The sequence below is a fragment of the Leucopleurus acutus genome, assembly GCF_964270905.1.
Source record: "Leucopleurus acutus genome assembly, chromosome: 8".
Classification (NCBI taxonomy): Eukaryota; Metazoa; Chordata; class Mammalia; order Artiodactyla; family Delphinidae; genus Leucopleurus; species Leucopleurus acutus.
The window spans coordinates 15857170-15872140 of NC_139151.1; the positions used below are offsets into that span (position 1 = coordinate 15857170).

At 53.1% G+C, this 14971-nt stretch overlaps 1 protein-coding gene across 1 annotated transcript in view; it reads left to right on the top strand.

The window, feature by feature from the left end:
- Nucleotides 1-14971, top strand: part of DSCAML1 (DS cell adhesion molecule like 1) — a gene marked incomplete at both ends in the record, with an annotated part of 342523 nt that overhangs the window by 322125 nt on the left and 5427 nt on the right. The window contains 7 exons of the mRNA XM_082845529.1: nucleotides 5339-5492; nucleotides 8742-8859; nucleotides 9239-9402; nucleotides 9685-9783; nucleotides 10531-10719; nucleotides 11104-11391; nucleotides 13071-13226. Coding sequence (XP_082701655.1) covers nucleotides 5339-5492; nucleotides 8742-8859; nucleotides 9239-9402; nucleotides 9685-9783; nucleotides 10531-10719; nucleotides 11104-11391; nucleotides 13071-13226 — 1168 coding nt within the window. The remainder of the gene's footprint in view (nucleotides 1-5338; nucleotides 5493-8741; nucleotides 8860-9238; nucleotides 9403-9684; nucleotides 9784-10530; nucleotides 10720-11103; nucleotides 11392-13070; nucleotides 13227-14971) is intronic.

Sequence of the window (14971 nt, forward strand, 5' to 3'; positions counted from 1 at the left end):
TGCCCTCTACTGAGGGCTGCTAACGGGGAGGAGAGGATGAGGGCAGGTGCCGTGGGATATGCATCCGTATCCCATAATAGGCATCCTTCCCTCTGCCTCTTTCCTTATCTCCAGCCACTCAACCAGAGCTCTGCTGGGTGACTGCTGTGGAGCACACCTCTTATAGTTACAAGAGCAGGTGCAAAGACACCTGCCCTTGGGGCGCTTCCAGTCTAGTGGGAAAAGCAGAGGGGTGCTCCCTGGGGAGGCATGAGTACTATCAAGGGATGTGCTCAGGACCGGGGAGAGCAGGGAGCAGAAGGAAGCCAGCTTCTCCCTCCATCAGCAACTTGTGATGTGACAGCAGCCCCAGCACCTGCAGATGAGCTTCCGGCAGCCCGGAAAGCTACCCTGAAATTGCTCGGTAACTGTGTCATCATCTCATCCTCTGTTCTCTGCTTTCCTGTGGTCTTTCTGAATTACCCTCTGAGCCCTAGGTGGCCCCGTGAGGCCACCTAGTGAGGCCAGAGTTCTATTACCAGAGGGGAAGCCCAGAAATGTCTTTGCAATGACTCCGTCCCCTCCTCTCCATCCTCACAGCCACTACGTCACATGCAGAAAAGTACATATATGATGACTATACAACTCCATGAATTTTCACACATCCAAGTATGCAGAAGGGGGGATTCCCAGAGCAGGGAAGAGGACAACACCCCAGAAGGTCACCACCCTCCCCCTGCAGACGTAACCACCATCCTGACTTCAGAGTAGCATTGCCTCTTTTTGTACTTTATATTACACACACACACACACACACACACACACACACACACACACACACACACCATTTGCCTAGCTTCTTTGACCCAACATTATTTTGAGTTTGTGAATTTCATCCATATTGTTCTGTGTGGTTAGAGATCGCTCACTGTCACTTCTGTATAGTTTTCAATTACGTGTGTGTATCACAATTTATTTATCCATTGTGTTATCCGTTGATAGGCATTTGGGTAGTTTTCCGTTTGGAGCTATTACAGATGGTGCTGCTGTGAAAACTCTTGTCCCTGTCTCTTGGTGCTCTTGTGTATGCGTTCCTGTTGGGCCTATGAGAGGAACTGCTGGATCACGGGGTCTGCAGGTGTTAGGTTGAGAACACCCTGCCATTGTTGGGGGGCTGTACCAATTTTCCAATCAACATCTTCAGCCACGTCTTCTGCCCCTTTTGCCCCCTCCTCCTGCCCCTCCCACACACACACGTCCTAGGCTCTTGTTACACTCGGCTTGTCACCGTCTGGACAGCCGCTCTGCCTTTCACCCCCCAGCCCTCTGCCCCCGCTGATCCTACCGCCCATGGCGTGTTCTTCATCCTCTAGCACACGCTGAATGCATTCGCTGACAGTTAGCTGCTCACTCACCTGTCTCCCGTACTGGTCTGAGGGGCCCTGTGAGGACAAGGGCAGCATCTATCTATTCATCTTTGGGTCCCCAGCTGTGGAACATGGTGCCTGGAACATCATCGTCACAGAATACGTGTTTGATGAATGAATTACTAGCAGCCTGGCAATTGTAAAGCCTTAGACGTTGGGCAAGTTTCCCTTCATAAGTTGATGAGAGGGTGGGAACTCATTCTCCAGCTTGGGTTTGTATGGTCATTACTTCCTCTGATAATGAAGTCTTTCAAAGGGATTGGTATCTGGAAATGCAGCCTCCTCATTAACTCAGGCTCCAGGATGCCCAGTCAACTGGCTGGGGACACATGTCCCAGGCTCCGGAGCAGAGTGCCTGGTCCTCATGCCCTCCTCCTGCTGCTGGAGACCTGGGGACCCTCCCTCCTTCCTCTTCATGCCCCGAGCATGGAGGAACCTCCTCTCTCCTGGGGAGATTTCCCATCAGACATTGTCACATGGTGGGTGGGGCAGGAGTGCTAGTGTGATGAGAACTGCAGTTCAGCCATGTTGCAAGGCAGGGACTGGGCTGAACGAGGGACCAGGGGACCTAACCACCACGTGTGATTGTGTAATATGATTGCTTTGCAGAAATATATTCCAGATTCCAAACAACTGCATCACAAATTCATTTATGAAAGAGCTCCAGGAGTGAGGGCACACTCGTGGACGTGTGATGGTGCAAGATTGTGGGAGTGAGTGTGGGGTGAGAGGCAAATGCACATGAGTCTGTGTGTGTACATACTGGAGTGTATGAACTTGTGTGTGCGGAATCCTCAGAATAGATGAGGGAAACTACATATGGTGCAGGATCCCAGGAATTACACCCTAGGGCTGGCCAGAGCTGCATTGAGTCCTGTTAGAAATTTTACCAAACAATCTAATACACTTGTTGTTTTTCTCTGATTATCAAAATAATACAATTTTATTGTAGAAAATTCTGTAAATATATAAAATATAGAGAGGAAAGTAAAAATTACTTGTACTCTCATTCCCTAAAGATAAACATTGGCAACATTTTGGTATATAATCTTCCAGCCTTTGATCTGTACGTATACCATGGTTTTGTTTTGGTTTTTTTACAAAATTAAAATAAAATTTTACACAATTGATATAATCTGCATTTTTCATGTAACATATGAAGGGACTTTCCCACACCATCGAATATTCTTTTTTGTGGGATTTTAGTTCCCCGACCAGGGATTGAACCCAGGCCCTTGGCAGTGAGAACGCAGATCCTAACCACTTTACCACCAGGGAATTCCCATGACATCAAGTATTCTTTTAAAATATTATCTGTATGTACATAATCTATTTAGCCAGTCCCCCAATTATTCTATATTTAATGTTTTTAATTTTTCACAATTATAATGTTTCATTGAGAGTTCTTCATAAAAGTTTTTATGTACACGTTTTATTTTTTTCTTAGGTTAAATTTCTATAGGAATTCCTGGGTCACAAAGAGTATGAATATACTTAAGGTTTGCATACACGTTTGCAAATTACTCTTCAGAAATTTTGCACCAATTTATACTTCTTATACAGCATTATAAGTAGTATATACTTCTTCCTTGTGCCCATACTAATCCAAGGTGTTATATATTTTTCTTTTTTTGACAGTTGGGATTTTTTTAAAAAGAGGTCTTGTTTTAAGTTATATTTCTTGGATTACTAGTTAGGTTGATTAGTGCTATGTGTTTTCTGGCAGTTTTTTTCATCTTTGGGTAATTGTCAATTCATGTTCTTTGTCCATTTTTTATTTGGGTGTATCGTGGTTTTCTTCTTATTGATTTGTAAGTGCTCTTTACATGTTAAGGATAATAACCATTTTTGATCATATATGTTTCAAGTATTTGCTTGCCTTTGATTCTAGTTTTTATTATACCATAGGTTTTCTTTTTGTATAATTTAAATTTATAAATCATTTTTGATTTTTGCCTTTATTTTTGTTATTAGGACAGATAAATATTAACCTATAGTTTCTTCTTTCATAGTTTTATCTTTGTTTAACCTTTGATTCATTGGGACTTTATTTGGGAGTAGAGTTGTGTATTTCTGAAAGTGATTTCAGGACATTCTTGGGGAATCCAGGTTAAAAGAAGGCACCCAGGATCTGGGTAATATGCTAATGCCTTCAGAGGGAAGCCAAAGCATTCCTGCCCTGTGTAGACACAAATGTACATTCAGGTACACACTGACACACACAAGCAAGTACACTCAACTTTTCTCTACACATGCATACACACACACACCTCCACCCTCACAGAAAAATGTGCCAGGAGAAGACCATTTCCCCTTTTACGAAAGACTTGCACACCCCTTGCCTCATATGTGCCTCACTGTAACCACACAGGGTAGGCCGAGCTGTATTGCTTTCTCAGTGTGCAGGAGAGAAAACTGAGGCCCCAGAAACCATGGGAGACACTGTGGATCATATAGCAAGTGAGGCAAGCAGGTATCAAAGCCACTGCCCTGCCCTGCCTCGTGCTCAGATATGACCTGCAGATACCCACACGGTCCCCCAGTGCTGCAGCCTGAGAGGACTTCCCAACCACTAGGGCTCAGGGTGGCTTTCAGGGACCTCCTGGATTCAAGGCCAGATCTCCACAGGGGAGGCAGGAGGAGGAGTTTGCCAGGGAGCTCTGTGTGTGTTGTGGGGATGCCTGTACCTTCTCCCGAGCATCTCCCTGCAGACAGTCTGGGGGCAAAAAGGATGTTTTCTCCTATTATAAGTCACTGGGCCCCTCAGTCCTCCCGTGGCGGACAGAGAATGTCCTTCTGGGACCCTATATCTGTCTGGAGGTCTGTCCCTCAGCACGTGCGTGAATGTGTCTACATGTCCGTGTGCGTGTGAGCGTGTGCATGTAGGCGTGTGTGTGCAGGATCCCGTGACTGCGGAGATAACTAATTATTAGCTCCCTCTGGCCTTGGGGGCCCCCCATCTGTTCCGGGGCTGCTCCCCCTCCCTAGACTTCCTCCCTGATGTCAAAGAGGCCCTGGTGCTGTCCTGCTTTCCCTTCCCCACAGCTGACCAAAAAATAAAATAAAATGAAAGTCAGCCCCATCCCGCCTGCACCAGGGAAGGGGCTGACAGGAGGTCTGCAAACTAGCGCTTATCAAAAGCTCCTTCTCAAATTCATTTCAATATCTGAGCCTCTGGTTTCCAAGACAACGTAATCTTTTCATCAAAGCAACTGGTAAAACCACTGGGATCCGATATTGTTTTGTTGGCAACTTGTCAAAACTGTCATTTGGTTAAAAAAATTTTATAGATTTATATAACCTACAAATATATATATGGTGATCTATACCACTAATCATCATTAATAAAGTACTGCCCCCTGAAGGTTTCTTAGTTCCCTTTCCCACCCCTTCCTCCCCCAGAGGTGAAGGGGAGGGGGGAGGAATGAAGGAGCAGTAATTAGACAGCAGGGCTGGGAGGTGACTCTGAGTGGGGACAGGCTGGGGGAGCCTGTCTACAGCCCTAATAAGGCAAATGTAGTAATTTAGCTTCTTCCCAGAAACTCCCATTACTCAGGATTTTCCTGAGACCCTCCCTCCCCGCTTCTCCCTTCCCCTCCATCTCTCACTCAGAACACTCACATTTCCTGGCCTGGAGCCACAGTGGCCAGCGCCTAGATCAGTCCAAGAGGTAAACTGAGGCTGACCCAGCAACACACCAGAGCAGGCCCGTCAGCTCCCAGGGCCGAGCCCCGTGCCAAGTCCAGGGCAAACTCTGTTCACTGTGGCTCCAAAACCAGAAAGGGCAGACTAGGCAGGATCCTGCCTCCCCGGCCCCCAACCCGGCCATCACCTCCTCTGAGCCCAGGGCCCCCAGCAAGGCTGGAGGCGGAGGTGGAGGCCCAGGGTACTTGGGTCTCAGCATGCGTTCGCCTCTGCCCTCTGCCCCGCAGGCTCCCAGCGAGTATGAGACGAGTCCGGAGCAGCTCTTCTACCGGATCGCCCACCTAAACCGAGGACAGCAATACCTGCTGTGGGTGGCTGCTGTCACCTCTGCCGGCCGGGGCAACGGCAGCGAGAAGGTGACCATCGAGCCTGCTGGCAAGGGTGAGCAGCCTGGGACTGCGGCAGAGGGCAGAAGCCGCCCCCGCCTAGAATTCCGGTTCTCCCCCGGGAGGGGATGTCTTCCCTCCACCCTGTCGGCGACCTGGCTGTAAGGGGCTGGCTGGCCGCCCGCCTCCCTCCTGCACACACCAAGACCGGGCCTCTGCTGCCCCCTGACTCCCAGAAAGCCTCACAACAGGCTCGAGGCAGCACCGCTAGCCAGGGGCGCTGGGCGTAATGCACCCTGGTCCCCAGCTCCCAACTCCAGCCCAGCTCAGCTCCTCCAGAGGGGACTGAGGTGGGGTACACCGCTTCCACGGCGCAGAGAGCTGCCAAGACGGCCCCCTCCTTCCAAAGCCGGGACACCTCAGGCAGGGGTGACCCCACTGATCGGTGGTTCGTTCAGCAAACAGACATTTACAGGGGGCATGCTGAAGGAGACTGTGGGCGAGATGGGGCACGCAGGGTGAATAAGACCATGTCTACTCTTGGGGGTGCCCCGCTGAACCCCTGGCCTGGGCATAAGTGTGGCATGGGGGCACATGTACCCCCACTTTACAGGGAATGACAGTTCTGTGGCCTCAGCCCAAGATCGAGACAGAGGCCACCTCGCGGAGCTGCCGGGCCGCCTGCCCTGCGCTAACCCTGGGGCATGGGACTTAGCCACACAGGCCCGAGACTTCCAGCCTCTACTCTGACCCTGGGCTTCCCTGGGCCCTCCCTCGTCCCACAGCCACCTGTCGCTGTAGCCCTGGGGCCCCAGGACCAGGGCTCGGGTGGTTGGCGCCTGCCTCAGCCCAGCCGCCCTCCAGGGGTGACCAGCTTCCTTTGGCTGAGACCCGAGAGGCGCCTGCCCTCCCTGGACTCAGGGTCAGGGTCAGCGGGCACTGAACGGAGGGCCCGCAGCTGCCCTGCCAGCGGGGGCTGTCATCCCATTTTCCAGTGGACACTCTGAGGCTGGGGTGGCACGGTCTGCAAAGACAGCTGAGAGTGGTGGGCTAGCTTTTCTGGCTCCAAGTCAGAGCTCTTTCCACACGGCCTCAGGTGTCTAACCTCCCCTGGCCCCTCCTCCCAGAGGGGCTACCCAGCCCTTCTTCTGGACTTGTCTCCTCCAGGAGGGAAGGGGCCCAGGGCCTCCGATCCTCCCAGGACAGCTGGCACTGGCCCAGAGCGTGGCTGAAGGCTGGCCCCTTCCCCTGTGGAAATCAAATGGAACATGTTCCCAGAGGGCTTTGTACTTCTTCGAATGTGGACATCACGCACTTCTGTCCTCACAGCAGCCCTGGGAGGTGGAGGGACAGGAGCCAGTCCCAGCCACAGGGCAGAACTGGGTCTAGAACGGGATCTCTAGAGCCCCTGGTGCCATCCCTGAGGCCCCCAACACTTCTCTCTGCCCGCCATGGAGGCTGTCTTCGCTGGGCCCCTCTGTCCAGTCCACGTCTTTCTGGCCCCCGGCAGTCCTCCCCAGGCAGCTACCCTCAGAGGAGAGGAACCTCCATTCCCTGCACCCAAACCTCTAAGCATTGCTTCCTCAGCCACCTTACATCTTCCCTCTCCCCAAGAAGGGTCCCGTGGCTCAGTGGGGCTGACTGTGTCCCCCCGAAGCACGTGGTTGCTTGGTTAATTTAACACTTTCAGCCCTGGGTCTGGAGATCTCCAGGGTGCCCGACACGGCTACCTTCGCGCTGGGCCCTTGGCATCTCTGCCTCCCTTTGCTTTCCGTGATGCCGCCTGTGCGTCAGGGTCCTCAGGGTGCTCCTGTCTCCCGGGGGACATGCCTTCCTCCTCTGCGCCTGCATGTTGGGGACCCCAGGGCTCTGCCACTCCTCTGTCAATCTGCAGTCCCCCTCCTGGTGACCTCAGTCAGTCTGCTGCTGAGTGCACATCAGTGAGGTCCAGTCATCTCTCTCATGCTCCAAAACATTTATATCCACCTGCTTCTCAGCTACCCCCATGGGCGTCCCCCAGGTTTAGCATGAGCAGAATCTTCCCGGCTCTCCCACCTACCCTGCTCCTCCTCCTGTGGGCCTCAACTCCACGAGGGCACCAGCACCCATCTGGTTGGCCCAGCTGGGATCCTGGAAGTCACTCTCACCTCCCAAACTAGGGAGACTCCACGTCCTGGCATGTTTTCCCTTGAGCCCCTAGTCTGTTCTCCACCACCCGGTATCACCTCTCGCCTGCACTCCAGCCACCGTCTTGTCCCTGGTCTTCATCCTGCGAGATCACCTCCACCATGGGCTTCCCTGGTGGCGCAGTGGTTGAGAGTCTGCCTGCCGATGCAGGAGACACGGGTTCGTGCCCCGGTCCGGGAGGATCCCACATGCCGCGGAGCGGCTAAGCCCGTGAGCCATGGCCGCTGAGCCTGCGCGTCCGGAGCCTGTGCTCCGCAGCAGGAGAGGCCACAACAGTGAGAGGCACGCGTACCGCAAAAAAAAAAAAAAAAAAAAAAAAAAAAAAAAAAGATCACCTCCACCAAACCATCCTCTGCAAGCAGCCAGGGATTTATCTAAAACTCTGCTTTGAACATACCACTACTTACTTGTAAGCCTCCTCGTGACCTCAAGGGGAAGCCCAGCCTCCTTGAGGTACCAGCAGAGCCCTGCTCGCTCTCCTCCTGCCTCCTGCTCACCGCTCTGGCCCCGGCTCTGCTGCCCCCTCTTCACTCACCCTGGGCTTTGGTTGCCCCAAAGGATCCTCCCACCCATCATGTGTTTCAGGCCCCCGTGCCTCTACTCAGTGCCGTTCCCCCTTCCGACATGCCTTTCCTTCTCTGTGTGGTGAATTCCTTCTTAGCCTTCAAGTTTCAAGTCAAAGCTGCCAATTCCAGAAGCCGCCCCTGGCCTTCGCCTCCACCACCACTGCATTGCCGGAGTTCATTCCTCCTCCTTTCTGCTCCTAGGGTTACTTGTCTCTACCCCTACCATAGTATTCTTCACCCTAATGATTTTTTTAAGTATCTTCCTCCCTCTTGGATGGCGAGCAACTTGAGGACAGGGAATAGATCTGATTCATTTTGTGGCCCCTCAGAGCCTCCTGTGATACCTGGCCCAAACAGGTATTTGATAAACGCTTGTCGTATCAATGACTCGCATCTGAAATTCCCTGGACTCTCCCCACACCCCAAGCCCAAGGTAGCGGTCAGGTAGGGGAAAGAGGACTTGAATTGTAAATTCAGGAGCCCTGAGAAAGGGGAGCCAGTGCGGTGCTGGTGGTAAAAGTGGGGTGTCTCTTATCCTGTCCTTCCTGTAGCCCCAGCAAAGATCATATCCTTTGGGGGCACTGTGACAACACCCTGGATGAGAGACGTCCGGCTGCCTTGCAATTCGGTGGGAGACCCAGCCCCTGCCGTGAAGTGGACCAAGGACAGGTGTGTGCGGGACCCCGCAGGGATAGGTGACCCCCAGGGATGGGCACAGCAGAAAGCCATGAAGAGAACCAATGTCCCTCCCTTCCAGCGACTCAGTCACCTCCAGCCCTGCAGGGGCCCAGCCAGGTACACGGCTACCACTCTCACACACAGGCCTGACCTCCCTGGCTCCCCTCTGTTGGCTGCCAAGGATCTCCCTTCCCTGGGTGATGGAAGAGGCCCAGATTCCTGGGTATGCCCGGGAAGCACTGAGTAACAGCCCAAGAATCCAGGGTCCCCGAGCCAGCCCCCTACTGCTCCCAGCTCCAACTGCCTGCAGACCTGGGGGAGGCCCCCGGAGGAGGGGATGCCTGCTATAACCCATCCCCCACCCCCGCAGCGAAGACTCGGCCATCCCCGTGTCCATGGATGGGCACTGGCTCATCCACACCAATGGCACGTTGCTACTGCGTGCAGTGAAGGCTGAGGACTCGGGCTACTACACCTGCACAGCCACCAACACTGGGGGCTTCGACACCATCATCGTCAACCTTCTGGTGCAAGGTGAGACGCTGCGAGGCGGGTGGGGCTCCGGTGCCGACAGGGATGGAGGAATTCCATCGCGTGAGAGAGAGGGTTGTCGAACGGAAGAAGACCCGCCACTGGGGAGACAGACCCTTGGTGGATCAGAGGGTCCCCGTGGAATCGGGGTCAGGAGGGCTAGAGAGGAGAATGAGCAAGTGTGAGGGTGGCACCGAGAGGGTGGGACAGCCAGCCCCTCGCCCTCAACCCACCCCAATGTCAGAGACTAACCCTCTGGTGCGGCTGGTGGCTCTCCCCTCACAGTTCCCCCGGACCAACCCCGCCTAACTGTCTCCAAAACCTCCGCTTCGTCCATCACCCTGACCTGGATTCCAGGTGACAATGGGGGCAGCTCCATCCGAGGTGAGAGGGGTCTGGATGAGGAGGGGGGAGGCAGGGGAAGGAATTCTGGGCCCAGGGGCAGAGGAAGGGCTTCGCTCACTCCCACTGCTTGTCCTCATAATGCTTGGGAAATAATGGGGGAGGGGCGATTCAGACCCCAGGGAAGTTACCCCAGTGCCCTGGAAAATATACCAGCCTAGACGCCTGGGCTTTCCAACACCCACCCTCCTTGCCACTGGTGAGCTGTGCGAGCCTGAGGCAGTCTGTTTTCTTAGGAAGCCTGTCTTCTTCTCCGGGCCTTAGTTTCCGCATCTGTAACAGTAGACGAATGCTCTAGGTAGTGCCTCTCCACCTTAAACATGCATGTGAATCACCAGGGGATCTTGTCAGAGCACAGATTCTGGTTCAGGGGGTCTGGAGCGGAGGCTGAGAATTTGCATGTCTAACAAGCTCCCAAGTGGTGCTGATGCTTCGGGGCCAGGGGACCAAATATGGAGAAGCAGGGTCTAAACAGGACCCCTTGTAAGCCTCACAGCTCCGGTTTCTGCTCCCCTCCCCACCTTGGCTTCTCAGCCCTAACACAAGCGCTGACAGGAGAGAGCCCTACGACTCACCCAAGGGCCTTTCCGTTTTGCATCGAATTTGCATCCACCCCATCCCAGTGGCCAAAGCACCCCCTGCCCCCTGCGGCGCCCAGCCCCATGATGCCTGTTGGGGTACCCCAGGCCCCGCCCTGCCCGACCTGAGCCAGGCAAACCTCCCGGGCAGGCTTCGTGCTGCAGTACTCGGTGGACAACAGCGAGGAGTGGAAGGATGTGTTCGTCAGCTCGAGCGAGCGGTCCTTCAGGCTGGACAGCCTCAAGTGTGGCACCTGGTACAAGGTGAAGCTGGCGGCCAAGAACAGTGTGGGCTCCGGGCGCATCAGTGAGATCATCGAGGCCAAGACCCACGGGCGGGGTAAGGCCCAGGGCGGGTGGAAGGCTGCTGGGGTAGGGAAGGAGGGCACAGGGGAGCATGGAGACTCGAGGGGAGACTCCACCTAGTTCCCATCACCGCAACATCGGATGAGTCACGGTAGCAGAAACTGGCCCCGCTTCCCTGCGGTGGGATGGCAGATGGGTGGCTCACCTCTTCCTCTTTCCTGCATGTGTCTTCCTCCTTGGCCAGGCCCTTCTCTCCTCGTCCTTCTCTCCCTCCTCTTCTTCCTCCCCCTCTGTCCCCTGGAGCATCCCTACTCCCATCTGCGCCTCCCACCGATCCCCTGGAGCCACCGTGGTCCCAGCTGCCCCGGGAAATCTTTCGCAGTCTCTCTAACCTCTCTCTCTCCCTCTGGCCCCCCAGAGCCCTCCTTCAGCAAAGAGCAGCACCTCTTCACCCACATCAACTCCACACACGCTCGACTTAACCTGCAGGGCTGGAGCAACGGGGGCTGCCCTATCACAGCCATCGTGCTGGAGTACCGGCCCAAGGGCACCTGGGCCTGGCAGGGCCTGCGCGCCAACAGGTCCGGGGAGGTGTTTCTGACCGAGCTGCGAGAGGCCACGTGGTACGAGCTGCGCATGAGGGCTTGCAACAGCGCTGGCTGCGGCAACGAGACCGCCCAGTTCGCCACCCTGGACTACGATGGCAGTGAGTCGGAAAGGGTGGGCAGGGCTGGAGCAAGGTGCTGCCAGGGAAGCTGGCAGAGAGGCAGACATGTAAAGAGATGGGCACGCAAATAGAAAAGAGGCAGGACTATAGTCAGGGACAAAGGCGGACAGGTGAATAAGCAAGCAAAGGACAGGCCAAGGAACAGCAGACGGGTAGACAGGTAAGTGGGTAGATATACCTGTCACCAACACACATGGATAGGCAGACAAGCAGGTCAGTAACGCTAAAGACAGAGGGCCCTTGAAGGTGCAACCCTTGCTCTCCGTTGCTTCAAAGAGATGAGAGGGGGCTTCCCTGGTGGTTCAGTGGTTGAGGGTCCGCCTGCCGATGCAGGGGACACGGGTTCGTGCCCCGGTCCGGGAAGATCCCACATGCCGCGGAGCGGCTGGGCCCGTGAGCCATGGCCGCTGGGCCTGCGCGTCCAGAGCCTGTGCTCCACAACGGGAGAGGCCACAACAGTGAGAGGCCCGCGTACCGCAAAAAAAAAAAAAAGAGATGAGAGGGAGGTAAAGATGCAGTTGCGGTCCTGCCCTATAAGAACCCTCTGCTCAGATGGTACATTAGCCAAGCCAGGGTAGCCTGTGCTGCAGTAACAAGTACACACTAAAAGCTTCATGGCTTGATCCAGTAAAGATTTGTTTCTCGCTCTCATAACACCTTGTGAGGGTTGGCTGGCCACCATCTTTAGCTATGCCATCTTGAGCATGTAGCTTCCGTGGTCACCAACAAGAGAGGGAGAAGAAAGAAACAGCAGTTCCTAACTGCCCTGGCCAGGAGGTGATACTCATCATTTCTAGTCGCACTCTGTTGTCCAGAACTAGTAACATGGCTCTAACCTAACTGCCGGGAAGTCTGGGGAATGTAGATGAGCACACGGATGTTTGGTGAGTACTAACTGGTGTCTGCCACATAGGGGCACCTCACACTCATGCACACACATGCATTTAAGCACACAGAGGGCTGAATTCATAGGCACCAGCTGTCACAAGCTAAATTGAGTCTACCTATGTGTTAAGGAAACAGAATAAAAGTGGTATCGGAAGGGGATGGGCTCAAACAAGGAAGGCTTCATGAAGGAGATGACTCTTAAGTGAGGTTTTGAAACAAGCAAGCATCGGGGCTTGGCAGAAGGCTATGTCAGCAGGAGAACTCAACATTGCCTCCTTGCAGCCCCCAAGGTTAGCAGATTTCGCCCACGGGATGGGGAGCAGGGAGAGAATGCAGGGTGTTTAGTGGCTTTTGCCTCCATCTGGGGAAGAGAGCACAGGATCCCACTTCCCTGACGCTTCTCTCCTACGGTCCTCACCATCCCCCTCCACCTTACCAGCTGGATGTGGGAATCTAAGTTCAGCGTTCTAGAAATGAACACTGAACTCCAACAAGCAGAGTAGACTATCTCTGAGAGACTTTAGGAAAATTCTAAAAGGAAGTCATTAATATCATATGCAGTATAAAAACTACACAACTGTTCATGGCTGTCCTGATGGGACCAGAATTAGGGGGAGCAGAGGGGAGAGTTGGGGCTCTGCACCAGGAAGTAGAGATCAGAGTGAGACCAAAGGCAGCAAAAGAGGCCCAAGGGCTACCTTGCCCATGAAGACTCTGCATAGCACTCAACTCATAAGGGACAACTGACCCCCTTCTTCACCCCTGTTCAGGCACCATCCCACCCATCAAGTCTGCACAAGGCGAGGGGGACGATGTGAAGAAGCTGTTCACCATTGGCTGCCCGGTCATCCTGGCCACCCTGGGGGTGGCACTGCTCTTCATCGTTCGCAAGAAGAGGAAAGAGAAGCGGCTGAAGCGACTCCGAGGTGGGCGAGTTTCCTATGGGCTTCCTGGGAGGGAGTGCTGACCCTCAGCCACGCTGGCCACTTTCCACTGGCTCACAGCACCGTCTGGACAAGGGAGAGTGCCCGTGTCCCCTTGAAGGGAGAGCTGCAACTCCAGCCTTCTGAAACCCCTTAGTTGTTCACTGCTTCCTCCTCTATGCCCCCAGGACTTTGTGCCTGCCCTCACCAGGGCTGACTTTTAGAGGTACTCGGTGGTAAAACCATATTGCTTGTTAAAATATTTAAACATTTCCATGTTGATTGGTAAATAGATGTTGCTCCCTTCTACCCTGGGTGTTCCATTCTCTCATATAGGATCCCCGAGGCTTTCCTAGGACCCAGCCACTAAAGAGTAGACCTCCAAGTGGCCTCTAGGACTCTGCTCTGGTTTGACTGAGCTGTTTCCATGCCTTATCAGGTGCTAAATATTTTTAATATCATCCCCCGTCCCAACACCTGCTACCATAGTCTGGCATGAATGGGTCTGATTTACCTTGATTTCCCCAGGACCCACTAGTTGCTTAATAAATGTCTGTTCACACATCTGGAAAACATTTATTGAGTATCTGCTGTATTGTAGATACTGCCAGACATTGGAGGTGTAAAGATGAATGAAGAAGGAACAGCCCATGCCCTTATAGAATTCACAGCCAAGGCACAATAATAGCACAGAAGAGGGAATGACCAAGGCTGCCTAGGGTGTTTGTTTAGGAGTTGGGTAGATGAAAGGATGGCTCAATGAGTGGTTAATGGTTGTTAAATGGATGGATGGTTGGATGGATGGATGGAAGATTGGATGGTTGATGGATTGATAGTTGAATCGATAGTTGGTTGGATCAATGGAAGGATGGATGGATGGGTGGATACTTGGATGGACAGATGGATGATAAGATGGATAGATGGTTGTATAAATGGATGATTGGATGAATGGTTGAATAGATGAATGGATAATTAGATGAATGGTTGAACAGATGGTTGTACAGATGATTAGATGGTTGGATGGGTTGATGGTTGAATGGAGGAATGGTTGGATCAGTAGATGGCTGGCTGGCTGGCTGGCTGGATGGGTAGTTGAATGAATGCCTGATGTATGGGTGGGATGGATTGACAGGTGGATAGATCAATAATGAATGGATGGATGAGTGGGTAGATAGATGGTTGAATTCGTTCATGAAGCTAGATTTGATCTAACAGATCATTCTCAGTTATCAGAGGTCTAGTGGATTACCTGGGTCCTTTGCTTCTCCTCTCTTATCAATTCCTAACCTGACAGTCCTGAACCTATTCAAGGCTCCTCTGAGACAAAGCAGTGACCCTCAAATCCATCCATGGACTTTTTTGGGACAGATGTCCTAGAGAAGGAAATGAAACTTCTTGGTTGATGTCATCTGGAGATACCCATTGACCCCCTCTACTTCATTCCCCACTCTCTCCTCTCCCCAACAGATAATGAGGATAGACCTACCACTGATGCCCATTTCCAGACTGCTATGATGTTTTGTTTGATTAGAGTTGATTCAGGAAGCTGATGGAGCACTTTACATACCCTTTGCTTTGGGGAGGATCTCCCTATTAGATAAAAATCTGAGGAAAGGAAAGCAGAACTGAGCCAAATCCTGAACTGGGAGCAGTGAGACCTTATGTTTTGGACTGTCTCAGAACTCCTTATATTTCTTCCCAGGAGACAAGCCCTGGCCGCATTTTAGGAAGTTCTCCCACCTTGTTCC